This window comes from Python bivittatus, unplaced genomic scaffold (assembly GCF_059951505.1).
Source record: "Python bivittatus isolate LINGU-HERP-01145 unplaced genomic scaffold, Pbiv_v1 ctg000840_np1212, whole genome shotgun sequence".
Lineage (NCBI taxonomy): Eukaryota > Metazoa > Chordata > Lepidosauria > Squamata > Pythonidae > Python > Python bivittatus.
The window spans coordinates 40120691-40146536 of NW_028277113.1; the positions used below are offsets into that span (position 1 = coordinate 40120691).

At 43.1% G+C, this 25846-nt stretch overlaps 1 protein-coding gene across 1 annotated transcript in view; it reads right to left on the reverse strand.

Annotated features, from left to right (window-relative positions):
- The window catches only part of KLHL14 (kelch like family member 14), an 89860-nt gene that overhangs the window by 12359 nt on the left and 51655 nt on the right, over positions 1–25846 (reverse strand). The window contains exons 3-4 of the mRNA XM_088130823.1: positions 22562–22651; positions 16678–16756 (exon numbers count right to left, since the gene is read on the reverse strand). Of these exons, the coding sequence (XP_087986949.1) occupies positions 16678–16756; positions 22562–22651 (169 nt within the window). The remainder of the gene's footprint in view (positions 1–16677; positions 16757–22561; positions 22652–25846) is intronic.

Consider the following 25846-nt stretch of genomic DNA (forward strand, 5'->3'; position numbering starts at 1 on the left):
ATCACACAGCCACTCCATAAGCAAACCACGTGCATCTTTTAATGTTTCTCCAGTTACATCATCTACACCTGCAGCCTCGCCATTTTTCAACATTCTTAGACACTTATACCTTCATTTCATCTTTTTCAGACACTAACATTTATAGTATTTGTTTCAATTCCCCTCTTCTACATATCACAATCATTCCCATGAAGTCGTCTAAAATACTTCTTCCAGCATTTCCTCACTTCAGGTTCTTCCTCTGAAAGTCAGAGCTGCCAAAATGGGAAACAAGAAACTCAAGAATCAGACATGTTCTTTATGTAAGCAGAGTGTAGAGAAAAACACAGGAAACAACCCCTTACAATGAAAGGGCAGGAAAAAGATGCTAAGGATTTAAATTATATTCCTTAAGACTCTGTAGAAGTGGATCTTTGTTGCTACTGCGATTACTTATAACTGCAATAAAGCTTCTTATGTACTCCAGCTGTGTTCTTTATTTTTCCATGAGAGCTCCAGAGTGCATTTGAATTCCAAGAGAGAGAATTACTGCAGTAGCTTGGACATAACCTGTGACATATTCCAAATTATTTCATCACTTTCATTTTAAATTCCATTTGCTCTCCTGGAGTCTTCTTTTTCAGCTCTCTTCATCCACTTCCAAAACAATTCTTTATTTTCATCTAAATCACTATGCATTTTCTTTCCTCCTTTAATTTTAACTATTCTTGCTCACTTTAGCTCCATGTTTCCAACTTTGTCTCTGTGCATATTATATATTTCTCTCATTTTTTTGCAGAAATAATTCTCTTATTTTCTGCTTTCCTCATCCACAGCTGCTGCTGCTTCATCATTCCATCAAGCATCTTTTTTTTCCTATTTCCTATAAGAATAACTTGACCTGCTTATGCAGTTCACTGTAATGTTTTTCTTTTCACTTTTGGGAGATTCTTTTATTTATTTTTTTCATACTGGGCTCATACTTCCTTTCTTGCAGTCCTTTTAATCTTCTTTCTGGTTTCTTTCACTTTTTTCCTTTTCTTCCATATGCATTTTTTTTCCAAAGATCCACTCCTGACACTACTAAGAAAATAATCTGCCTCACGTTCACACCATGTATCTTTCACTAATTCTCTCAGTCTTTCTTAATACACAAATTAGCCATGTAACAAAACAAAATGGATTTATGTTCATTTCCTTGAAATATATAAATATGAATAGACTTATGTTTAAACTACATACTTAAAACAAAGGGACCCTTTTTTAAGCAAATATTCACCAGTCATCATTTTCATTCACTCATGGATCTCTGAAATAACCCACTTTTTCAGAACTCTCTTGTCTTGTTCCCTCTTTATCCCTCCATTCATGTCACTTAACAAGATGTTTCACAATTTTTCCCAACCTCACTACTGTTTCTTTCATTATCATATTTACCAGAGTGTAATAGGCTACTATCACCAAAACATGGATTCCAACTTTTATGCACATCCACAATAACCTAGAGATATAGATTCATACTTTCTGACATACAACCATTCCCCTTTCTTTATACTTTCTGACCATACTTCTTGAGCATTATCACCTTCTCCTTTCTCTTATTTTCACACACATACAACACATCTATTTTTTTCTTTAATTTCATTGGTTAATTCATGCTCTTACAGTCCAAGTCATAGTCTTCCATATGTTGTGGTTGTCACCAGATGGATTCATAAATATACAGTAGATCTCCACCATACATCATGACTTTGGCCAACTGATAGTTTCACATAATGCTTTTTATTAGGATAGAAGTGTGGACTGATTTACCAACTTTAGTTGTATCCATACTACATGCAACATTCCCTAACATTCTGACACATTTTTGCCAGTTATACTGTAAGTGTACTCATGCAAAGTAGGAGGTACATGCAGTATGTGACATGCACTCAGAGTGCATGTTTAAACAATTAAAAATGAACAGGTAGTCCCCAGTTAAAGAACAAGTTCCATTCCCAAGGTCTGACCTTAAGTCAAATTTGTATATAAGCTGGAACAGTATTATTGTATAATACTATATAAGTAGTATTGTGTAATTAACATGAACCATTGTGTATTTAACTCGAATCATTGTGTATTTAACTCTAATTTTGCTACAATAGGCTATGTTCTTAACTACGGGTCGTCTGTAAACCAGGCATTCTTAACCCGGGGATTACCTGTATTAGATAATTTAAAATATTCTCTTTTTAAGAGTAGTTCCTTATTTAGAAACAAATTTTGTAACAAATTTATTGCCTGTTTGCATTTTTTACTTCATCCACATAGTGTCACTGTTAGGAGCAGAAATATAACAGTGTGCTTCAAGTTTAAAAATGTATTTTATTGGCAAATTCCTAGTAGTAAAGATTTTAAGTTTCTTTTTCCACTAAATAAATTACATATGAGCCACAGAGCTCTAGTTAATTAATGTAACATTTAATTGCTATAAAAAATCTTCCATGCTAAAATATTACAGTGAAAATTCAGTTTCAGAAAGGAATAATCTCCTCATATATATCAGATCACCAGAAATATCTTACTATCTCTGGTAAAAGAAATTACATCAAATTGTTCTTCTGTATCTGGATGTTGGTCCAATCAGAAATCCTTCAGTGGCTTATGAAAAATGTCCCCATAATGAACTTAGGTAAATTTTACACTGTGGTTAGATGGGAAAGGTAAGAACTTCCTTCTTGAATCCCACAGACAATGAATTTCTGCCCAGAATCTTGCAGGTTGATAATCAGTCTTATACTAATTCTGGTACTATGACTAATCATATCAATGCCAAGTTCTTTTAGAGAGACCCTTTTCATTGAAGAGATTATGATTAAACACTGTGTTGTTTTTCATTATTACAGATACCTTAAGACAAGCCCAGATTGGCCAATTTTCATATCATTTAAATCAATAAGTATGCTAAATGGTTTGCTCTTACTGGTATTCTTATGAGGAGGGAAAATTGCTTTTAAAAATTACTACTTTATTCAACAGGTAAGTTTTGTTTACATGAAACTGCCTAGGTCCTTGTGACAAATTCACCCAGACTTGGTAAGTTCTGCTTGGCTTCTCTTGGCTGCATGAGGCTGTCATTTTGGGGCCAGTGGCTGAAAGAGAAGTGAAGGTGGCACTCTCACTTTTTAAAGTATAGATGAAATTCATTCTTACAAAGCTCAGGAAAATGATGGATCCAACTGGCAATCCTGTCAAACCACTGGCTAATCTTTGGAATGGAGAAATGATCCAGGAAGCTGACCCAATTCTATCACGTAAACACCATTTTTCCTACTAACAGAACCAAGCTCGCTTTGTAATGGCCCTTAATGGGTAATTAAGCTATAGAGATAATGGTAGCGCAAGATGCATACTGTACCCATTCCAGAATCCTTTCTGTATTGGTGATGGTAACAAAGAAGTTTAACATTTCCAGTACCATTGCACTGACTCAGAATTATCGAGCAGTGCTTTTCTGCTAATCAAAGGGGTATCTGGAAGCTTTAAGCTGGAAATTCTTGGAGAGATTGTTCAAATTCCTTGAGACTGGCTATTGGGGCATTTTTCTCCAGAAGAATAGATACCTCTTACCAGAGCCATAGCCCTAACTGCTCACCACTTACAACAGTAACGGCAACTGAGAATGAATATTCCCCATGAGATCTTTCCAAACTTTTTTTAAAAAGTAAGAATATAGGGCAGTGCCACTTAGCTTAAGCTGCAAAACAGTGTAGGAGTTAAGCAAAAGTTCTATAAAGTGCTGCACATTCAGTGGACTGAGTTTCAGAAAGGAATAATCTCCTCATATATATCAGTTCACCATCTTGCTATCTCCGGTAAAAGTATACAGGTCTTCAATTTTTAAAAGAAAGAAGAAACACAGGGAAAGTCTAGCAACTCTTTAGCTGGGTTGCAATCACAATACAGAAGCATTTATAATTAATGTAGCTTATAATGCTTCTGGGTTTTAAGATTCCAAAAACAGTGTAACCAAATAGTTAACACTGTTCCACAAACTGGATTCTAAGACAAATCTTTCTCTAGGCAAGCTAACTCCTCTCTGTTAAAGCCTAATATCTTCCTTTATTCCACAGAAATATGAGATGAGAGTCACTAAGAGTGTCATCTGAATGAATCTAATTCTAAGTCATCATTGTTGACTGGAGAAGAACTGTCATCAAGGTTCTTTTCAACCAGAGGGAAGAAATAATGACAACTTGGGTTTGAGGAGATGGAAGTGGTGCAAATCATATTAGAGTTATGTCACAAAATACAATCAAGTATCTATCTGGAAAGTTGAGCTTGAAGTAAGAACAAAAAATGCTGAAGAGTAGGTGCAATCAAACTGAGGAAATACGTGAAGACTGCAGTGTGTCCTTGTGACAATCATGCTGATTATTAATATTAAGCAAACATGACCAGCAGATAAGTGGTACCTATCAGTAGGTAGCTGACTGGAATGGAAATTTAGTTTTAACAGAAGAGAGAAATAGGAACTCCCACTGTAGGCAATTCCCAGGGTCTTTTGGAGTTGGGTATTTTTAAATCTATGTAAATAAATATGTACATAAGTTCATAAAAATAAAAGCATATTTTCATTCAAATTACACTGGATTTTGCCTAAGATTATCTCTGTTTATTAATTTATATTACAAGTTCAGCGAACAGTACTACAACAAATAAAGATATTAGGGCTGTGTAAAGCCTGAAGTATTTTTATTTGACGAAGCTTTGACTGAATCACCGTAACAAAGCAGATCCATGAAATGAAGCAGGGACTTGCTTCAAAGCTGCAAATTCGAAAAGATACCTCCCAGTCTCAATGTAGCCCTCCAAAGCTTCCCAGATTGGATGATTTTTCTATTGCTTTGGTGGTTGTATGGAAAAAGCTGGAGAGAGGGGGTGTTGGGTGATAACAGAGACTCTGACATTGACATCAGCCAAACAATTTAATCCTGTACTAAACTCTCTATCAGAGCTTCTTTGGGGTGGTGAAGTTAACATTATTTTGGGCTCCATTCACTTTCTCTTAAATTTTTCAACTGGACTACAAGCCTTAACTTTAATATATTTTGTGCTAATTAATGTTACATTTCTGGGGTGGTCCTGCCAATGTAACTGGGAATTCAATTTAGCTCTCAGCATTCTGAATATGGATTCAAGCTGCTCTTTTAAAATCTGCATTACTGCAACATGTTTATGTCTCTTGAGAATAAGTGAATAGATACCAGGCGAATTCATTTGCTGGCCAAACCTTTACTGCTTTAAAATAAGGGTGGGAGTGGCAATGCTACGAATGCCACTTTAGTTGTACCCGCTCTTCCTCTGTAGTCTGCCTGTCTTTGTGACACTGTAGCTCACATTACCAGCACGTCACAACCCTGATATAACCAAGTCCTGCCAAGAATGAGAATGTTCCTTCCAGGAGAAGCCAAGCTTGCTAATTAGCTATGCCAATATTCTTGGCACCCTCATAATCCCAATGACTGGAGGCATACAAAGCTATACCTCCCCACAAGGGCAATTCAGTGATTATTCTTCCAAATCTTGCCCAGAAAGAAACCCAAGTTTTATCAATGTGCTTTCCAGCCTACATAGACCAGGGTTGCAGGGGACCTTGTTGAGCCAAAAATATGCTAAAAGAGGTACAGCAAAAATATTTTTGAAAATTATTGTGGTAAAACCCTTGATTATATGCAAGTCTAACTTGGCAGGGTTAATGACCTCTAAAGAATCTACAATCGCTGCTATTTTTACATTTTGTCAAAACATGAAGTAGCTTCAAGCATTCTGAAACCCCACCTACAGATTTTTTTTCAAATCAAATCCTAAAGTTACTTGAATCAAACTGGGTTGCCCCCAAATCTCAAATTTGAATTGAATCATTCCCTCTTCGAATCTACAATTCAAGCTGAATCAGGATCATTCATACCGGGTTAGAAGAAAGTCTGCCAGAGGTCCTTCCTGATGCCACAACCTGGTGAAAATCAGGTCCCATGGGAGGGGGGCCTAGTGAATGTGACTGTGGGCTGTGTTAAGTTTTAAGAATTAAGTTGTTGATTCTACCTGCAGTAACTGGCAGATTTTTTAAGTGCTTGTCTTCCAAATTATGCCCCCTTTTTAAATGTACATTTTTTTCTACTATATGTTCCTGTTACATTTCTTTTTCCTTTGTTTTCTGTTTGTATTGCATTTTTTAATTTTTATTTTAATCTTCTGAACATCATAGTCTAGTTGTCTCTGTATTGTTCATATTTTCCACCTTGCTATTAGATTAGATAATATGTATTATTTTGTGATCTTTAAATCTAGATAGCAGTTAACCCAGTTAAACAGAGGGTTCCTACCTAAGATGTGGAAATACTGCATTGATAATTTTGTAAAAATTTATTGGGCCATAAGCTTTGCCATATCTGTCTCTCTACCTAACCACCTACCTACCTACTCATTGTTTGGCTTCTATAGAGAGACTGGGTGAATTGGTTGGATTTATTGTTCGGTTCTGCCTGTGATTTGTATGTACAGTTATACCAGCATACATGAAGTCCTATTATTTTATAGTATTCAAGGCAGGGGCAGGAAAAGTTTCTGCAAATTGGCCAAACATATGGAAGATCTCCATTTAGTTAATACAGCAAGGTTTTTCCCCCCCAAGCAGGTATGTAGGAAAAGGAAGCTCTTCCTGTGAAGCTAGATGAAGCAGAGAACAAGGATCCCCTACATTAGTAGAAGAAATTCAATATGCAGGAAACACTTCTTGAAACTGTTCACATATTATTGCCAATGCCAGTGGAATTGGCTATTTGTTCCTGTCTGTTCTCTATCTCAAGCACAGGAAATAATGCATGAGAGTTCACCATCCCTCCTTGTGAGCAGAATTTTGGAGTAAGCAGTCATGAGGCTCACATAGATTGTGTCAGGTTCGGTCAGCACGAGGTTTCAGGGAAGCACGGGGCTGCAGGGAAGCTCGCAACCAGACCACGCGGAATCCACCGGCGGTAGCTAGCGGGGAAAAGAGGAACCGAAAGCGCCGCTAATTAACGAGCCACCTGCGGCCAGCTAAACAGGAAAACCGCAGCGGAAGCTTTTAATTACGAACTGATAACGGCGCGAGCAAGCAAGGAACGGGGCCGCAGGGCAGCGAAACAAGATCGTAACGCAGCACAGAACCCGCGGGTCTGCACGTAGCAGGGAGGGGCCAACCCAGCCGGAGGGGGACTGGCAATCAAGGACAATGGACTCTGACCGACCCTGCCATCATGAACGATCAGGGGGGACATTGGGGGGCCTAATAGCCCACAGCCGCAACGCGATCACGAGGCGGGAAAAAGCGCGGGAAGGGGGAATATAACAAGTGATGCAATTGTACCAAGCCAGTCCTGGCTTTGCTTGTGACTACTACGTTACGCATGAGTAAACCTTCTTTGTGAACCACACGTGTCACGAGAGTTTCTCTGTCGAACGGGGCAAATCTCACATAAAGCCAGGACTGACCGTCAGCGCTACCCGGTACCACCGAGGAGCGTTTTCTTTCTCAATACAGGCATGACCAGCGACGAGGAATCCGTGGGTCAGCTGGAGCGCGAGGGATCCAGGCTCGCGGAAGGGCGGTCGGAGCCGCCCGGGAGCGACGGGGCAGCGGCCAGGGCCGGGCGCACTCCATCCGAGCGGTGGTCGATGGGCGTGAATCAAGGACCAGACGATTCGGGCGTTATGATGACCCGGGGTTCGGGGTTCCGGAACCGTGAGTGGAGCGAGAAATTCGCCCGACTAGAGGAGAGAGTCGAGCGACGCCTAGACGCCGTGGAGGCGATGCTCCAGACCCTACTACAGAGAGTGGGGCCACCGGCGGTGAACGAGGAGGCGAGCGACAGGTGGGGCGGTCCGACACCCCCGCCGGCACCACCCACGGCGCCCCGGTCGGAGGACCAACGGGCGGCAGACGCCCTGAGACTTCGAGGTATCACTGGGAAGTTCTCAGGGGACCCCGAACAGCTGCCGCACTTTCTGACGCACGTCAGGGGGTTCATGCAGAGGGGTGGTCACCTATTCGCCAGAGACGAGGACAGGGTATCCTACGTGGCCGAGCTGCTAGATGGCCAAGCCGCCAGCTGGGTGATCGGGCTGTACGATGCCAACGCGGCGGAACTACGGAGTTTCCCGGACTTCATGCAGGCGCTCCGGGACAGATTCGAGGACACATTGAGCGCCAAGCGGGCGGAGGACGACATCCTACAATTCAGGCAGCGGGGCAAATCGGTATCAGAATATGCCCTGGAGTTCCGGAGGTTGGCCGAGAAGCTCGCGGACTGGCCGGAGTCCCTGAAGGTGAAGTATTTTAAGAGGGGACTCAACCCAGAGATCCTGGAACGGGCACTGGGGCGGGACGACCCGGCCACAGTGAAGGATTGGATCTGGCTGGCCGGAACGGCGGAATCGGCGTGGCGGCAGATCCAACAGAGCACAAGACGACGGGACCAGACGAGGGACCGGCCGAGGGAGAGGACCCCGAGGAGAGACGGAGCGGTCGACGGCAGTCCACCGGGAGGCGAGAGGCGACCAGAGCCCCGAATCTGTGCTTCCGATGCGGAGGCAGAGGCCACCGAGCGGCGCAGTGCCCGACGGAGCGGGAAGGCGCCCCACCACGGCCCGAAGTCAAAACCCCGCGTGCGAACGGGAAAAGGACCGGTGACCGACCGCGGAAGGGGGCAGTGGCGGCGGTGACCGAGAAAGGACGCGGGGGGTGGTCGACCCCGGAGACAGCATCCTCCGGAGAGGACTCGGGGCCGGCGGGAAACGAGGCGCGCTCGCACTGAACGGCGTCCCAGTGCGAGCAGGGGAGTCGAGGCGCGCGGACCCAATAGGAGACGAGGACTGCCCACCGTTCCGGGTGAGGATACACGTCCGGGGGTGAGATCCGGAGGCGAGGCGCAGCTACGGGCGCTACTGGACTCGGGCTGCACCCACTGCTTGATGCACCCAGCGGTGGTCTCGGGGCTCGGGCTACAGCTGAGGCGCCTCCGGGAGCCCATTTCATTCAGCCAGTTAGATGGCACGCTGGCAGGGGGGGGGCCAGCTCAGTATTACACCGAGCCGGTCCAGATGACGATCGGGAGTCACCGGGAAGAACTGAGGTTCGTGGTGGTCCCGGTGGCCGACTACGCGGTGGTACTCGGCTTGGCGTGGCTGCGGCGGCGGAACCCACGAGTCGATTGGACGGCGGAGGCAGTGCGGTTCGGGGTCGACAGACCGGCGAGGGGCGAGAGCAGAGGGGACCGAGCCGTGGAGACGGAGGCAGCCGCAACCACCGGCGGACAAGCGGAGGGTCCGGGACACCGGGAGACGGGGCGAGAGCAGATGGGGCCCGAGACCCGGGCGGCAACAGCAACAGCAGCAGCAGCAGCGCCGGGACCCCGGAGAACCGCCACGATCCCGAGGCGAGGGGAGGCAGCGGCGACTAGCGAGGCAACCGCAAAGCGAGGGGCCGGACCCGGGGAACCCCCGACGGGCGGCGGAATCCCGAGGCAGTATCGAGACCTGGCGGCAGCGTTCGGGGAGAAGGAGTCTGACCAGCTCCCACCACACCGGCCCAGTGATTGCGCCATCGAGCTAGAGCCAGGAGCGACCCTGCCTAAGCCAAAAATGTACTCCCTGTCGAGGAGGGAGATGGGAGCCCTGCGCGAGTTCATAGACAAGAACCTAGCACGGGGATTCATCCAACCCGCGAAGTCACCATTAGCGGCCCCGGTGTTATTCCGGGAGAAGAAGGACGGCTCGCTCCGTATGTGCGTAGACTACCGGGGGCTGAACGCAATCAGCACGGAGTACAAATACCCCCTCCCCCTGATGAAGGACTTGATGTCGCATCTGTCGAAGGGGAGGGTGTTCACAAAACTGGACTTGCGCGAAGCCTACTTCAGAGTTAGGATCCGCGCAAAAGATGAGTGGAAGACGGCGTTCAACACCCCGCTCGGAAGCTACCAGTTTTCCGTGATGCCGTTCGGATTAAAAGGGGCCCCGGGGTATTTATGCAGCTAATTAATGAGGTGCTGCACGACCTACTCTACCGGGGCGTCCTGGTCTACCTGGACGACATCCTCATCTACACCGAGACCCTGGCGGAGCACGTGAGCCTGGTGCGCACGGTGCTCCAGAGACTGCTGAAGGCACAGCTGTACGCAAAGCTCTCGAAATGCGAGTTCCATCGAGAGCAACTAGACTACCTCGGCTACCGAATATCCAGCCGGGGAATTGAGATGGACCCGGCGAAAGTAAGGGATGTCCTGGGCTGGGAAGCGCCGCGAACCCGGAGGCAACTCCAAAGCTTCCTAGGGTTTGCGAACTTCTATCGTCAGTTCATCCCGAACTTCGCCCAAATCGCCCTTCCCCTAACCGACCTGCTAAAAACCAAGGGCACTGGGAAACCCCCAAGCCCAGCATGGCACTCGCGTGGACTGCAGAATGCCAGGGGGCGTTTGAGGAACTAAAACAGCGGTTCACCGCGGAGCCGATCCTGCGCCATCCCGACCCAGACCGGCGGTTTATAATCCAAGTGGATGCATCAGACGTGGCAACGGGAGCAGTCCTGCTCCAACCCAGCCCGGAGGGGCCATCCACCCGTGCGCCTACGCCTCCCGCAAATTCACCGAGACGGAGAGGAGGTGGATGGTGTGGGAGAAAGAGGCGTACGCGGTCAAGTGGGCGCTGGCCACGTGGAGGCATCTACTGGAGTGGGCAACTGAACCGTTCGAGGTGTGGACGGACCATAAGAACCTCGAGGCCCTGAAGACCCCGCGTAAGCTATCCCCCAAACAGGCACGGTGGTCCCAATACTTCGGGAGGTTCAGGTTCACACTGAAACACATCCCCGGGAAGCGCAACTTCTTAGCGGATGGACTGTCTCGCATGCCCCAACACGCCAGCCTACGGGAGGAGATCGTGGACTCCGTCATCCCCGCCAGCAGGCTGGCTGCAAAGGCGGTGACCCGAAGCCAGACCAAGGGGGAGCGACGGGACGCGGCGTCTGAAGTAAGGCAAAGGTTCGCGGAGGCAGCGGAGCGGGACGGTTGGCTCAAGCAGAACCGAGAGGCGCTAACCGGCCAAGAGGGGTTGTGGTGGCACGAAGGAAAGCTGTACGTGCCCGAGGGTTGCCGACGGGAGGTCATGGAGAGAGCCCACGACAGCCGGAGCGCGGGGCATTACGGCTTCGTAAAGACACTCCACTTAATCCGGCGGCAGTTTTGGTGGCCCACGCTCCGGAAGGACGTGGAGGCGTACTCGGGGGTTGCCCGGTGTGCGCAACAGCGAAAGGAGCCAAAGGCAAACCTAGAGGCCTACTCCAGCCGGTAGCGGAACCCGACGGCCCTTGGCAAGAGGTCGCCATGGACTTCATAGTGGAGCTCCCGGAGAGTAAGGGGAAGACCGCCATTTGGGTGGTCACGGACTTATTCTCCAAACAAGCGCACTTTGTAGCGTGCCGGCGAGTCCCCACGGCCGAGGGGCTGGCGAAACTGTTCGTGCAACATGTCTACCGACTCCACGGCGCACCTCGACGTATCGTCAGCGATCGGGGCGGCAACTTCATCGCGCGGTTCTGGCGGGAGTTCCTGAAGCGGGTGGGGACGAAACAAGCCCTATCCTCCGCGGCGCACCCGCAGACGGACGGAGCCACGGAACGCCTGAACGGGGGGCTCGAACAGTACCTGCGCTGCTACGTGGGGCACCAACAGGACGATTGGGCGGAGCTACTACCATTCGCGGAGGTGGCATACAACAACGCCGTCCACAAGAGCACCGGGTTCTCTCCGTTCAAAGTAGCCACCGGGAGAGAATTCGTCCCCATGCCGGAGCTGCCTCAGCCGGAATCCCAGATCAACTCCCTGGACGCCTGGTTCGCCCAAATCGACGAGACCCGGCGAGCGGCGCACGCGGCATTGCAAAGAGCCAAAGCCGACTACAAGAAGCACGCGGACCGCAAGAGGCTCCCCGAGGAAAAGTGGAAAGTGGGGGACCAGGTGTATCTGTCAACCAAAAACCTAAAGACGCACCAGGCATCGAAAAAACTCAGCCCGAGGTTTGTGGGGCCGTTCCCCATTTCGGAGATCATCAATCCGGTGACCGTCAGGCTGACGCTCCCGAAAAGCCTCGGGAAGATCCACCCGGTGTTCCATTGCAGCCTGCTAAAGTTGCACCAGCCGGGGAACGCCTGGCACAAGGCGGAGGGAGTACCACCACCCATCATGGTCGGGGGGGAGCAGCATTTCGAAATCAACCGGATACTGGACGCCCGGAGGCACAAGGGGCAGACCCAGCTCCTAGTGCAATGGAAACATTTCCCCAAGTCCCACAGCGAATGGGTGAGTAAAACCCACATAAGGGCGCCGGACCTAGTGCGGGACTTTTACAGTAAATACCCCGGGAAGCCGAAATAGGACCGAGGGGGGGAGTTGTCGTCAGGGGGGCGGCATGTCAGGTTCGGTCAGCACGAGGTTTCAGGGAAGCACGGGGCTGCAGGGAAGCTCGCAACCAGACCACGCGGAATCCACCGGCGGTAGCTAGCGGGGAAAAGAGGAACCGAAAGCGCCGCTAATTAACGAGCCACCTGCGGCCAGCTAAACAGGAAAACCGCAGCGGAAGCTTTTAATTACGAACTGATAACGGCGCGAGCAAGCAGGGAACGGGGCCGCAGGGCAGCGAAACAAGATCGTAACGCAGCACAGAACCCGCGGGTCTGCACGTAGCAGGGAGGGGCCAACCCAGCCGGAGGGGGACTGGCAATCAAGGACAATGGACTCTGACCGACCCTGCCATCATGAACGATCAGGGGGGACATTGGGGGGCCTAATAGCCCACAGCCGCAACGCGATCACGAGGCGGGAAAAAGCGCGGGAAGGGGGGAATATAACAAGTGATGCAATTGTACCAAGCCAGTCCTGGCTTTGCTTGTGACTACTACGTTACGCATGAGTAAACCTTCTTTGTGAACCACACGTGTCACGAGAGTTTCTCTGTCGAACGGGGCAAATCTCACAGATTGGAGGTCCCTGTATGTTCACAAGACCTTTCTTATTCTTACTCCATTATTCCACACAGGTAGCAAAATAGATGTATGTGATCCACAAGCCTTCCTTAGCTGCAATAGAACCAGCCTCAGTTTATACTTTTTTTGTTGTTCAATATTCTTTTTGCTGTGCAATATGTGATGTTTCATTTAAAAACATTCATAAGCTTTAGCTGGTGGAAAGAGCAACAGCCAGAGTTTAGTAGAAAATGGTTAGGATTTTTAAAGTTCATGTGTTTTTGCAAGGGTCCAGCTTCAGTGACTGCTCTGCTTTCCAGCAAAGTCTGCATTATCACTTTAAAGATCTGAATAGTTTGGATTCATAGCAGTAATGTCTTGTACAATATGGTTTTACCCATTTACTCAAATCTGGAGGAAGGCGCCCTTCATGATCCCACAAACGATCAGAGATGACAGACATATAGAATTTAGGCTATGGAAGTTATTGACCCAAGTACAGCGCTAATCCAACATATGTTATCAGAGGCAACTCAATTTCCATATAAAAATTGACCAGTGCTAACTACGCCTTTCTTCAATACTTTAAGTAATCAATAGTATTTGAAGGGAATGTATCTTTCATTACCGCACCTGAGAATGGAAACATAAAGATGTAGGACAGGCTATGTAACATGTTTATTGCTCTTCTTCCAGCATTACCACCTGAGGCAGCTGCCTCACTTTTGCTTAAAACCGAGTCCTGCACAAGAAACCCAAAGATGTTATGCCAGGTGTTAGTACTATTGGCTTAAATAATTCTACTTCCCTTTTTACCATTTAAGATTTTCCATGCTGTGTGCAGTTTTAAAGGTATAATTATACTTAATTATACTATAATTATACTGTTTCTAAACTGAAAGTCGTTTTACTTGCTTCTTATACATGCTTTTTATACTGTTAGCTGCCTTAACAGATTCTGTGGAATGGGAAGTATTTTACTAAATCTTCCAGAATTTTATAGAAGCAAATGCTCGTACATTTCCATTTCAGGACTGCATAAAATTCATAATGCAAAAATCTAACTTATTATTTACTTGTTTATTTATTGATTGATTATTGTGATATTTCTCACATCTCATTTTTTATCTTATTTTTGTTTTCCCATTTCTTGTATTGGTCTGTTTCTTTAGAGGGAATATGGCTGAATTTGCTAACAACCCTTTTGGGGGAAGTTGGCTTGCAACTCTTCAAAACTAGCTCTTACCCAAGTGATAATTTATCAGCCTCATTCTTATGTCTGTCCACTGCAATGCTGATCTCTTGTTTGAAGGTAATCCTTGAGAAGAAGGAGGGGCTTGGTTTCATCTCCCATATAGGTAATCGCCTCTGCTGGGCTATGTGTGCACTGACCAAGTGTAATATAGATCATGGTATATGCTGTGCTTGTGCTGAATGCAAAACACCTTTAGGATGCATTGTGCCTGTACTTGGACTACCTCTTGCTACAATTGCATGATATAAAGCTTAGATTTTTTTTTTTACTTCATCAGCACTGAAACACTCAAGGCAACAGGTAGGAGTTTGGGGCCCAGGGCAACAAATGACATAAAGAGTAGACCAGAATAATTAAGGTACAAAGTGCTACACATTTTTAATTAACATAATTTACCAATCTGCATTCAACTGAGTGGAAGAAATTTAAATAAATATTTAGTTCTTCTTTAAAATCATTAGGACATTAAATGGGTCAAGCTCTTTATTTTTCGTGTGTGTGTGTGTATGTATGTTTCATTTTTTGAAAAGCAATATATTCTTGCTTTTTAAAAAATGAAACTTCTTCAACAGTTTTCATTGCAGATGCCCTTTATGATCAAGATTAATACCAAAGAGCTGTGAAGAGGTATTACTTAAACAGTATCTAACAGCTGGTTGGCAAAACACTTTCTGGGGAACAGAAATCATTTCTCACACTACAAGAAATGATTTCTGGTCTGGGGATCCCTTAATTGGGATCATCATATTTCATTCTATATTCCATATTCTTTTCTTTTTTAAAATTATTTTATTTCTTATGTGACATGTTTTTAGAAATTTATTATAGAGATATCTGTAAGATAAGTAAACAAGAATATAAATAACATTTGGTCACAGGGCTGATTAAGCTCCATAGATATTGTTAGAAAAATTGCAGGAGTTATTTTTGCAAGACCTTGTTATTAAAAAAAAATTAGATGCTAAAATCTGCCTTGAAACACATTTTGACTTAATAAATGTTAAGTCTTTACAAAAGTCACAAGGGACTAGTCAGCACACAATTCCCATATTTTTAAAGTGTTTAATCATGTTTTCAGCAAATCATCTATTCTTAGTGGCTTTTACTACACTAAAATAACTGATCATTCTACAAGTTATATAGGCTCTACTGTAAAGGTTAATGATCTTACTGTAAAACCCTAGCCAAAACAACAACAAAAACCACAATATTTAATAGATTCTAGATTTCTTGGTGCTTTTATTTATATTGTACATATGAGTTAGGCTTGTAAGAAAATGCCGAGAATGCGTGTGTGTGCTCTCTCTCTCTCTCAGTATATCTGCAGGTGTAATATACTCAGTACAGATATTAAATCTGCTTTAAGTTAGAGGCAGTGAGGCTGTGAGAAGTAGATTTATTCAAATGGATAATGAGCTGAACATCTTCAGTTTTTATGGATGTCCTAGCTAAAGGGTATCCCCAAATGCTTCACAGATAGTGTTCATCTGTGTTTTAAGATCTGGATTATGACTTGCATCCTAAAATTGCAACTCTTGATTTACAAGCTGCCCATGTTATCAGCTACCTTAAATCTAAGGGTTCCCTAATTAGCTTTCCCTCCATAGGGCAAATAAACAGTAAGCTTGGAAGTGGAGCTTTTACTGCTTTGTTCAAAGGCTTTACGCTATACTTTCTGTGGTTGAGTACCAATGCCTTGTTTGTTCTCCTTAGTAAATATGTAAGGCATTTTTTAAAACTATTGGCCCCTAACCTTTTAACAGTTTATTATTAATTATTTAATTATCATTACTTTGGTTTATTTTTAATAACTCAGGACTGATTCAAAGTGTATCTGGTAGCAGTGGGGCTTGCATAACACAAGAAGTAGTATAACTATCTGAATTTTAAAAAATAAAACAGTGGGTTGATAAGGTTCAGATCAAAACAAGGAATCCCTTCATTGCTATCATGCTTCGATCAACTTTCTCTGCCTGATTACACAGAAGCTGCAACCATACAGTAGGTATCTACAGATGCTGTGGTTTAACTGTCAGTCAATATGACCTATCAGCTCCTAAACTGCACTAGGAAGTCAATTTGCCAATCATACTGAAGTTAAGAAAAGAAAAGGCTATGAATGAATGAATGTCATAACTTCTTTCAATCCAGAGCGAAAACAGCATTGTTAGATTTTATATGATAGTGCTACAATCAAATGTAAGTTATAGAAACTTAAGAAGCTATACATTTTAAGGCTTCCAAACAGAACATTAGTTTCAACTCTTTCCATAACTCAAAACAATTATTTTCTCTTACTATTAAGAAAAAACACAGCATTCAATTTCTCTCTTGCTACTTTCTCTTAGAGAAAAGTACTACCATTAATTGTGATATCACCACTCTCCAAACATGTATTAAGTTTTACCTCTCTTGCATAGGCGGAAGTTGTATCCAGCTGTTAAACCTAGGATCATACCGGCTGACGAAGTTTGTACTGTGCTTGCCTGTAAAGAGATTAATTTCACATTTAGCTCTTTGCTTTTTGAAGGGCTGGCCCAAAGCCTTTTGTTGATTGAAGGCCAAGATGGAACACTTTTCCCCTTTGACATACAGATGATTGGATTGGCAATGGAATCTCATTTCATTGCTAGAATGTGCAGTAGGACTGTGCAATGCTTTGAATCTAATCCAGGAAAAGTCCTTCAGAATTTGTGGGAGCACATGCATGCAACTCGTTAAAGCAGCCATGTTTGATTCTTGGATAGTGTGGGAACATGTTGCACAGGGCTAATAAACAGCATTCTTCATAACACCTGAGTAGATGAACTTAAGGGGCAAACAAGACATAGTTGTGTACTCCCATCCTTCATTACTGTTCCACACCACTGAGCATTTGCCATCCAAGGAGAATACCTCCCCCTGTTTTAATAGTAGGATGGATGCTGATTCTGTATGATTGCAAGTCACAGTTTTATAGCATCAGTCTTTTTCCTTTTGGACAACTATTATGGATAGTTTAAACTGATAAAAAATTCACACTTCCCAGCAGCTTTTAACAGATACCTATAGCAGATATCTAGTGACTCTTTTTAATACCAAAATCTACTAGCATTTTAAAACAGTATGATAAATCAAATTCTAACAACACACCAGGAAATTACTGTCCAGGAGGTAGGGAGGTTGCTTCTCATGGCATTCTGGTAATTCAGAAAATCATTGGGATATCTGAGTTCTTCCATTAATACTGAAATAGCTTGATGATGGTTGCTTACAGGGACATGAAGAAACCTTTATCAAGTGCTTAGGCATCCTTACATCAGAGATTTGTTCATTTTACATTCTTGGGATTTCCTTGTAGAGAAAATACAATGCATTTTCCAGAAAAAAACGTGAAATATGAGGAAGTATTAGCTATTGCTTCACCCTGTATTTCCAATAGAAGTGAATATATGTAGCTCAGGGTTGAACTGTGGAGTCCTTGGGGTTCTCTGAGCTTGGTTGTTTTCTTGCAAACGTTTCGTTACCCAGCTAGGTAACATCTTGAGTGCTGGAAGGGAGTGGGGTTTGCTCCCCATTTATATAGTTGCATGCCCTGCTAGTGTTGGAGGGGGTGTGGCTTTTGTTTTGTTTTATTTTTTCCTCCTCTGGTAGTTCCTTGATTAGGGTATTGTTTACTGCTTGATTGTATGTCTGGTGATAATCTTGGTGTTATCTCTGCTTATCTGGGTGATATAATCTGGGTGGTATTATCTGGGTGATATAATCAGATAATCTCTGCTTATCTGGGTGTTGATTGCTGGTGAGGAGATATTCTGGTCTTTTGTTTTTGACAGTCAGAAGACACGATGAAAACTCCTTAATCTCACAACACATGGACAGACTTAACCATAGTTTCAACTGGGAAACTGTCAGCATCTTAGACCAAGCTACATCCAAAAATGCAAGTGAATTCCTGGAAGCTTGGTATTCAGACAAGGCAGCCATCAACAGGCACATAGAGATAAACAACATCTACACACTATTCAAAAGAGACAATAAAAAGGAAAACAAAAGACCAGAACATCTCCTCATCATCACCCAGATAAGCAGAGATTAACACCAAGATTATCACCAGACATACAATCAAGCAGTAAACAATACCCTAATCAAGGAACTACCAGAAAAAGGAAAGGAAAGGAAAGGGAAAGGGAAAGGGAAAGGGAAAGGGAAAGGGAAAGGGAAAGGGAAAGGGGAAAGGGAAAGGGAAAGGGAAACCACCAGCATGGGCAGGGCAAGCCACTGTATATAAACAAAGAGCAAACCCCTTTCCATTCTAGCACTGAAGATGTTACCTAGCCAGGTAATGAAACACTTGCAAGAAAACAACCAAGCTCAGAGAACCCCAAGAACTCCACACAGTATTTCATAAGGATTTATATATGCCATTCATGGAAAAAAGAAAAAAAAAACCTGTGCAGTCCTAACTACTGGCACTGTATGTCTCCAAGGTATTAACATATATTGTAATGCATATTATATTTGAATTAACATCAAAATAAAGACTTGAGCAAGGAGAATGCATTGCAATTTCTGTTTAACACAATCTGTTTAATGCAGAAATCTTTTTTAAAGGCCCTGTTCCTTGCATGTGACTTAAAATTGCATCATAGTTACATCACTGTTGACCCACAGATTACTGGCTGCGAGATCCTGTTTGTTAAATTGGGTTCTAGTGCTCAATTGGGATTGTTGCTATTGTACCAGCCCCTCTGCTGTATAGCAACTTCCCTGCCTGAGCTCCTTGACTCTGTGTCAGGCTGGCAGTGGAGTTCCCTAGGCTTATGGTCTTATGGGATTTTAACCTGCCTTCTCTGGGTGTGGGGTTGGAGATAGTTCAGGAGTCCATGGCCACCATGACAGCCATGGGCCTGTCACAAGTCATCCAGGACCTGACACATAACTGTGACCTGGTTTTTCTGTCAGAGCAGTGGCAAGGTGGTCTGGATTTGGGGGAGTTAGTGGTTTCTCCCCTGCCATGTCAGACCCCTCTCTGGTAACCATGAAGTTCTCTGATGTCACATTCCACCGCAAGGAGGCTGGATCTATTAGATTGGTCTGCCCCAGGCAACTGATGGACCCATTTGGGTTTAAGAGGGAACTTGGGGTTGTTCCAGAAGGTCTGGTCGAATCCTCTATAGTCACTTAGAATAAGCTGCCTTGTAGCTGCCTGGAATAAGAGGGTGGCTGGGGCTCAGGATCAGATTGCACCTGAGTGGCCTCTCTCCTCCTGAGGATCCCAGAACTCCTTCTAGTTTACAGAGTAGCTAAGGGAGATGAAGCGGGAGAAGAGATGTCTAGAGTGCCACTGGCGGATGATAAGGAGTGAATCTGATTATACATGAGCTAGAGCCACTATTAGGACACCTTGTGGAGGTAAGGGCAGTGAAATGTTAGTATTTCTCCACCCTTATTGCAACTCTACTATATGGGTTGCTGCAGGGCTTGGTACTTTCTCCCCTCCTGTTTAATATCTACATGAAGCTACCGGGGAGGTGATTCAACAGTCTGAGGCGAGGTACTATCAATATGCTGCTGATACCCAGCTTTTTGTCTCCACCCTGGGCCATCTAAGTGATGCCATAGAAATCTTATCTTAATGCCTGGAGGCTGTGGGGGCCTGGATGGGGCACAACAGGTTTCAGCTCAACCCAAGCAAGATTGAGTGGCTTTGGGTTTTTGGACCTCCTGGTTCTGGGAACGTTCCATCTTTGGTTCTGGATGGGGTGGCACTATCTCAGACAGAACTAGTGCACAATCTGGGGTCCTGCTCAAGAAACAGGTGGTAGACGTGGATAAGAGGGCCTATGCACAGCTTTGTCTTGTGCATCAGTTGTGCCCATTCCTAGACCAGGAGGCCCTTGTGATCTCCCATTTGGACTACATGGGGCTGCCCTTGAAGAGCATTCGGAAGCTTCAGCTGTTGCAAAATGCAGCAGCACAGACACCAGCTATTTGGCGCATGTAACACCACTGCTTTGCAAGTTGCACTGGCTACCAGTTTGCTTCTGGGTGCAATTCAAGGTGCTGGTAATTACCTTTAAAGCCCTACATGGCTTGGGGCGAGGCAACTTACATTTCATCCTGGTTATTTCTACCCATCCTATCCAATCTGGCAGGTGAGCCATGTTACAGGTTCCGTCAGCCAAGGAATGTTGGCTGAGCCCCCCCAAAGAAAAGCCTTTTCTGCTGTGGCACCCACCCTCTGAGATTAGGTTGCCCCCCATCCTGCTGGCCTTTTGGAAGGCTTTGAAGAACTGGTTCTGTGTCTGAGCCTGGGACCCCAGGTGTGTGATGGAGCTCATTTCTGGGCTATGATTCTATGATTCTTTAACTGTTGTGTAATTTATTTCTTGTTTGATTTTAATATTTGCTATATATTTTGGTTTTAAAGTTGTGAGCCACCCAGAGTCATGCACTTGAGATGGGCAGCTATATAAATTAATTAAATAAATAAACTAGCCAAAACAAAACCAACAATTCCAATGTGGGTGAAATAGCTCAGAAATTATCCTTCTAAATTTAGTGTAGCGGTTGGGGAGACCTACCGTTCAATTGGCCTAATGGAGTGGTTTACCCACTTTTTTGGTCAAAGCTACATTTGCATTGAAAAAGGCTTGAGGGTTGCAACATCAACTTTCAGATCAGTTCTATAGTGTATACCTCTATAAATAAATTATCTGTAACCTTTTTATGGAATAGCTCTTTAGGAATAGGCTGCAAAAGTTATTCTTCCAGAACACTGACTTAAATAAATAATTTTTAAGACTCTATTGAAAGAATGCTATTAGAGAGGATTGCTTAGTTTAGTTTCTAAAGAAATGAACAGATGTAATGCTTTGATATAGTTTGGTTTAGCGCAGATGCTGCAATGGGCCTTTCAAATAAAATATATGCAGTATATGTAATCTCAGCTGGATCTTCTGGCATTTTGAAGTAAAAATGTGTACCTGCAAGCTGTTTTATACTTTCTAAGTCATAATTATCTATGTTACACAGACTGCTACAGCTGCAACTCTGCCTTCATGTGCGAGCTTTTCAATGATGTCTTGACAATATTCTAAATTTTGCAAGGCATATTGTTCTTTTGCTTTGTTCAGAAGTCTGTTAAACGATTTCATTTCTCTCAACAGAAAATTTATAAAGTAATCTCGTTAAACAGCCCTTACCACAATCATTATGTAAATCACTGATAAGACTAGAGATACAGGAGTACCAGGAAAATCTGAAGACCTTTGAGAATGTGAATACATAGCCATTTTACCTGGATGGTATTAGATTGGCACTAGAAAAAAAAGTGAATACTGGAAACACAAGAAATATAGAAGTACACAAAACGGTTGTTACAATTTTAAACAGTTCTCACCAAATGTCTTAATTGAGAAATAACTATTCAAACATTTCAGAGATTATGAGTGAATAGCAGAAATACCGAAATCCCAAATCAGTAACATAACTGGAGGGACCCTCATGAAATTAGTTTCCACTTTCTATTCTCCCATCACAATGTAGAATTCTTCTGCTAGAGAGGGAGTGATAGTTGAATTACAAAGTAATGTTTTTCAGATCCAGAAGCTTGCTGCTTAAATCTCTTTTGTTAGATATATATGTGTATGAGGTGGTTTACACAGCTGTCCTAAGAAATTTTACTTCTAATGCATCACTTTTCAGCTTAATATTAGCATATATAATCCGTTTTAAGTGTGCGGAATGTATATGTTTCTGCTAGTAGCTTCAACTTGATCTATAAAAATACATTTGTGTTGTGGTTCTTCACTTTATGCATGCATAGATTTTGAAAAATACACCTTAAATGTTTTAATAGGACTCAAAAGATTAGCTAAATTCTGTGATCTGTTTTTACCAAACTTACTGTGTGATGTTGGACAAAATATAACCAAAAAAAAGTTTAGACTTTATTGCCATAAATGAATTTCAGATCACAGCCTAAATCGTTGGTGTATAATCTGAAGCCCAAGAGGCTTCTACAGCCTTACAAGGCTGCGTGTAGATTCCCAATCTTTCCTTCAGTTTCTTCTGATTTGTAGCAAGCAAGCTAACATTAAACAATACAGTCTTGAGATCAGATCTGATGAGATTAGGGTGTGGGATGGGAGAAATCAACTTATGAAAAAGAAGGAAAATTGCCATACTGCTATTTCATGTATAAGTAGCAGTTTATGGATTTCCTACACATTAGATACTCGTGTGGTGGTTCTTTAATTTTTTAATGTATTTTTTCTTCACAGTTCAACTAATTATTGCATACATACCATTAGGATTCCACTGGTCTTCTCCTCCCAGAACGAACAAGAAATTTTCTACTTCCACAACACAGTGATGGGCGCTATTATATGGCATAACTGTGAATAAAGCAGATATCCTTTATTAAGGTGCATTTCAATAGCATGGTTACTCTGAGGATTTCAGGGAAGTTGCAAATTTGGACTTTAATGCTTTAGTCCCTGTAAATGTGCTCAGTGATCTAAAACCTGCTGTGAACCAATCCTTATATCCTGTTTAATGGAAAACAACCGGATTAGGTTGTCAGTTGCACTCTCATATCCATTTGCTGTTTTAATAAGAACAATATTTTGCTCCGCATCTGGGCTGTGCTGACAGAAACCTCTTTAGCAGTACCAGTTGCGACACAGCCTTGGAAAACTCCAGGCATAATTGAGATCTCAAAACCAAAGGGCCCAGAGAAGTTTGTGACAGTTTCTGGCATTCTGTGACCTAAATGAGCTGTCACAGTAGCTTCCCAAAGCATGCAGAAGCTGGCTGTAATGCTACAGCCAGTCTCAATAGCATCATCAGCTATTATACAGATTTTGGACTGAGGTAGTTTTAGCACCCACTTTGGCTGAAGCTTAGCCTGCTAGCAACATTTTACAGCGAATATATAAACTGTGCCTTACCAAATAGAAATATTGCATAAAATGCAATGGTCAAACAACGCCCTCTAAACATATCATAAGTACTTTTTTCTTTTTTTTTTTAAGTAAAATTACAGAACGTAAAAAAACAAACCAAAAAAAACCCCCTCAGCCAAGATTCATTCTGTAGGCCACGTTTCCACAACAAAACTTCAAAATATTCAGTAGCTTTCTCTCACACAGCAATGAGCAAACTGCATTTCCATATAGTTTTAAGTTTTTAAATTAAGGTCCTGCTGATTTAATGCCTTCTCCAAATGTATATGCTTAATTTCCTGTACAATGTCATTAGCAGCACAATCAAACACTTTCCATCGAATTAAGAATCCCTTTGTTGAAAGAGCAAAATTCTTCTAGAGTTGCAAAATTCTTTTAAAAATTGTTGTGGGGAAGTTATTTCTTTGGAGGGGAGAAAAATGGGAGGGTTGTTTTTCGGATATATTTTCCCCAAGGTTACAGCAGTATTAGAAAAAAATGCAGCATCAATGCCATAAAATGTACAGTATTGCTTTGTGGTATGCGATGCTATCAAAAATCATATGTTGAAATGCATACTCACACAGCTCTAGTTATTGTACCACATGCAGCAGTTCTGGCTGGGTGTCACCAGTAGGAAAAATAATGTCCTTGTTCTGCTCATCATATGGGCACCTTAAATCTAGGTGAGGACAAATGGGGAGGTGATGTGCATGTTCAGGCAGGGAACTTATTGCTTGACACGGATCAACAGAGCACTTAGGAAACCAGTGCAGTGGGAAATCAATATGACTCAGGGCCAGCTCTTACTTTGTGCTGTTTTGCCAGTGCCAAAAAGAGAGGCAGCCTATCTCACACTTGGATTATTTTGGGTGATATATCTCTCATTTCATTTGTTTTATTATCTTTTATTTTTCTCAATGCACTTGAGCCACATAGTATATGCAAATAACAATAAGAAATATGTGCAGCTTCCTTGTGTAGGACACATTTTCTTAAAGATCAAGTAGTCTCATTTAAGCTTCTTACTGATTTTTTTTTCTTTGCTAAAGCAATGATGAATAAGCAAGGTGCATATTTAGTTTGCAGTAAAGGTCAAATATCATTTTCATAGTCTGTGCTCATACAGCTGTCTAAGCAAAAGCAATTGTTAGGCAGATAAGTTTAGTGAAAATGCATTAATTAACATTATATATTACTGGTAGATCTTGCAAGCAACAATGCCTAGATATTGTTAATATACTATTTTATTTTAATTTGTGACAAATAGCAAGCCAATTGTATCTTCATAGGAATTGATTTTTCAAATATTTATTCAGATGAAACTCACTGAACTCCAGTCCTTTTTTTGGTTGATGTTCTTATACTGCAGTGCCCTTCAGCAGCATATCCATGAGCCTTATCAGAATGATGTGATGCTAGATTGAAAAACTATGCATCTGAAATGGTTGGCCATATGAGTGATCTTTAAATTTCAAATAATGCCAATTAATTGTAAATGAAATCAGCTGTACATATTTAAATCATTTTAATACTACCCTTAAATCAGTGTTCTTAGGTAGGTGAAAAACTACACGTGCATCCATTTAAAGTACTTCACACTGTGTTATATTTTAGTGGTTAAAGTATTTTCATGCTCTTGGGCATATTTGTTGATATGCAATGAAATGCAAACATACGGCAAACAACTTATCAGAGCAGAGACTGAAAAGCCTGCAAGATTCTCAGTAATATGATTTCATAACTTTGTTCCATAGATACAATGAAAATTCCAAAGTAATAAGCACAGAAAAGTCCACAAATGTCAACTAAGAAAAAATTTAAAAATGTAATTTACGGAGATCATGGGTACAACTCTCTATACTTTTTCAGTTCAAATACAGCTTGGCACATTGAATAGAATTGCAATACTTAAGCAAAACAATGGAAAAGAGGCTGAAAGTCTGGTTCACTAGGTGTAGATAAGCCTATGTGCATGCCTAAAATAGCCATTTGAACTGTGCAACACATGTGGCTGAATTCTGGAGAAGGTAACTTAGATTTTTTGCACTGCTGAGACATTCCTTGTGCCCCACAATACCTTTCAAGTAATCTTACAACAATTCACTAAGAATTCATGGGTGTAAATAATGCAATGTACAGGCCAGTCTGCAATCTAGTGATGCAAACCATCTCTTTCATTAATTGTATACTGTCTTCTGCTTTGCTGATTTATTTTAATATGAGTCTCAGGCTCACTCATCTTTGCATTTCATTTCAGCTCAGGTGAGTACCTATTTTCCCCTCCAAAAAGGGATTTGAAAAGAAGTTTGTATGCCATGCTCAAACACAGCCCAGTGTGAGTTTTTAGCGTGTCAGTCAGTGAGTTAGAGGGAAAGGGTAAAGAGAAGCTAATCAGGATGAAATGAGATTAAAGGCTGTCTAATTTTACAGCAACTGTGATCCATCAGCCACTGTGAAAGTGACAGTGGAAATGAATGATGGAGACAGACAGGTGGGGCTGTACATTTCACTGATTTATCCTCAAATGCACTGGGCCTTATTTTATTGAGTGAACATGACCGCATTTATCATGACTGTCATCTAAACCCACTTCTCTCCATTTAAAAAGGTCACTTTACTAGAAGGAAGTAGGATAGAGCCACT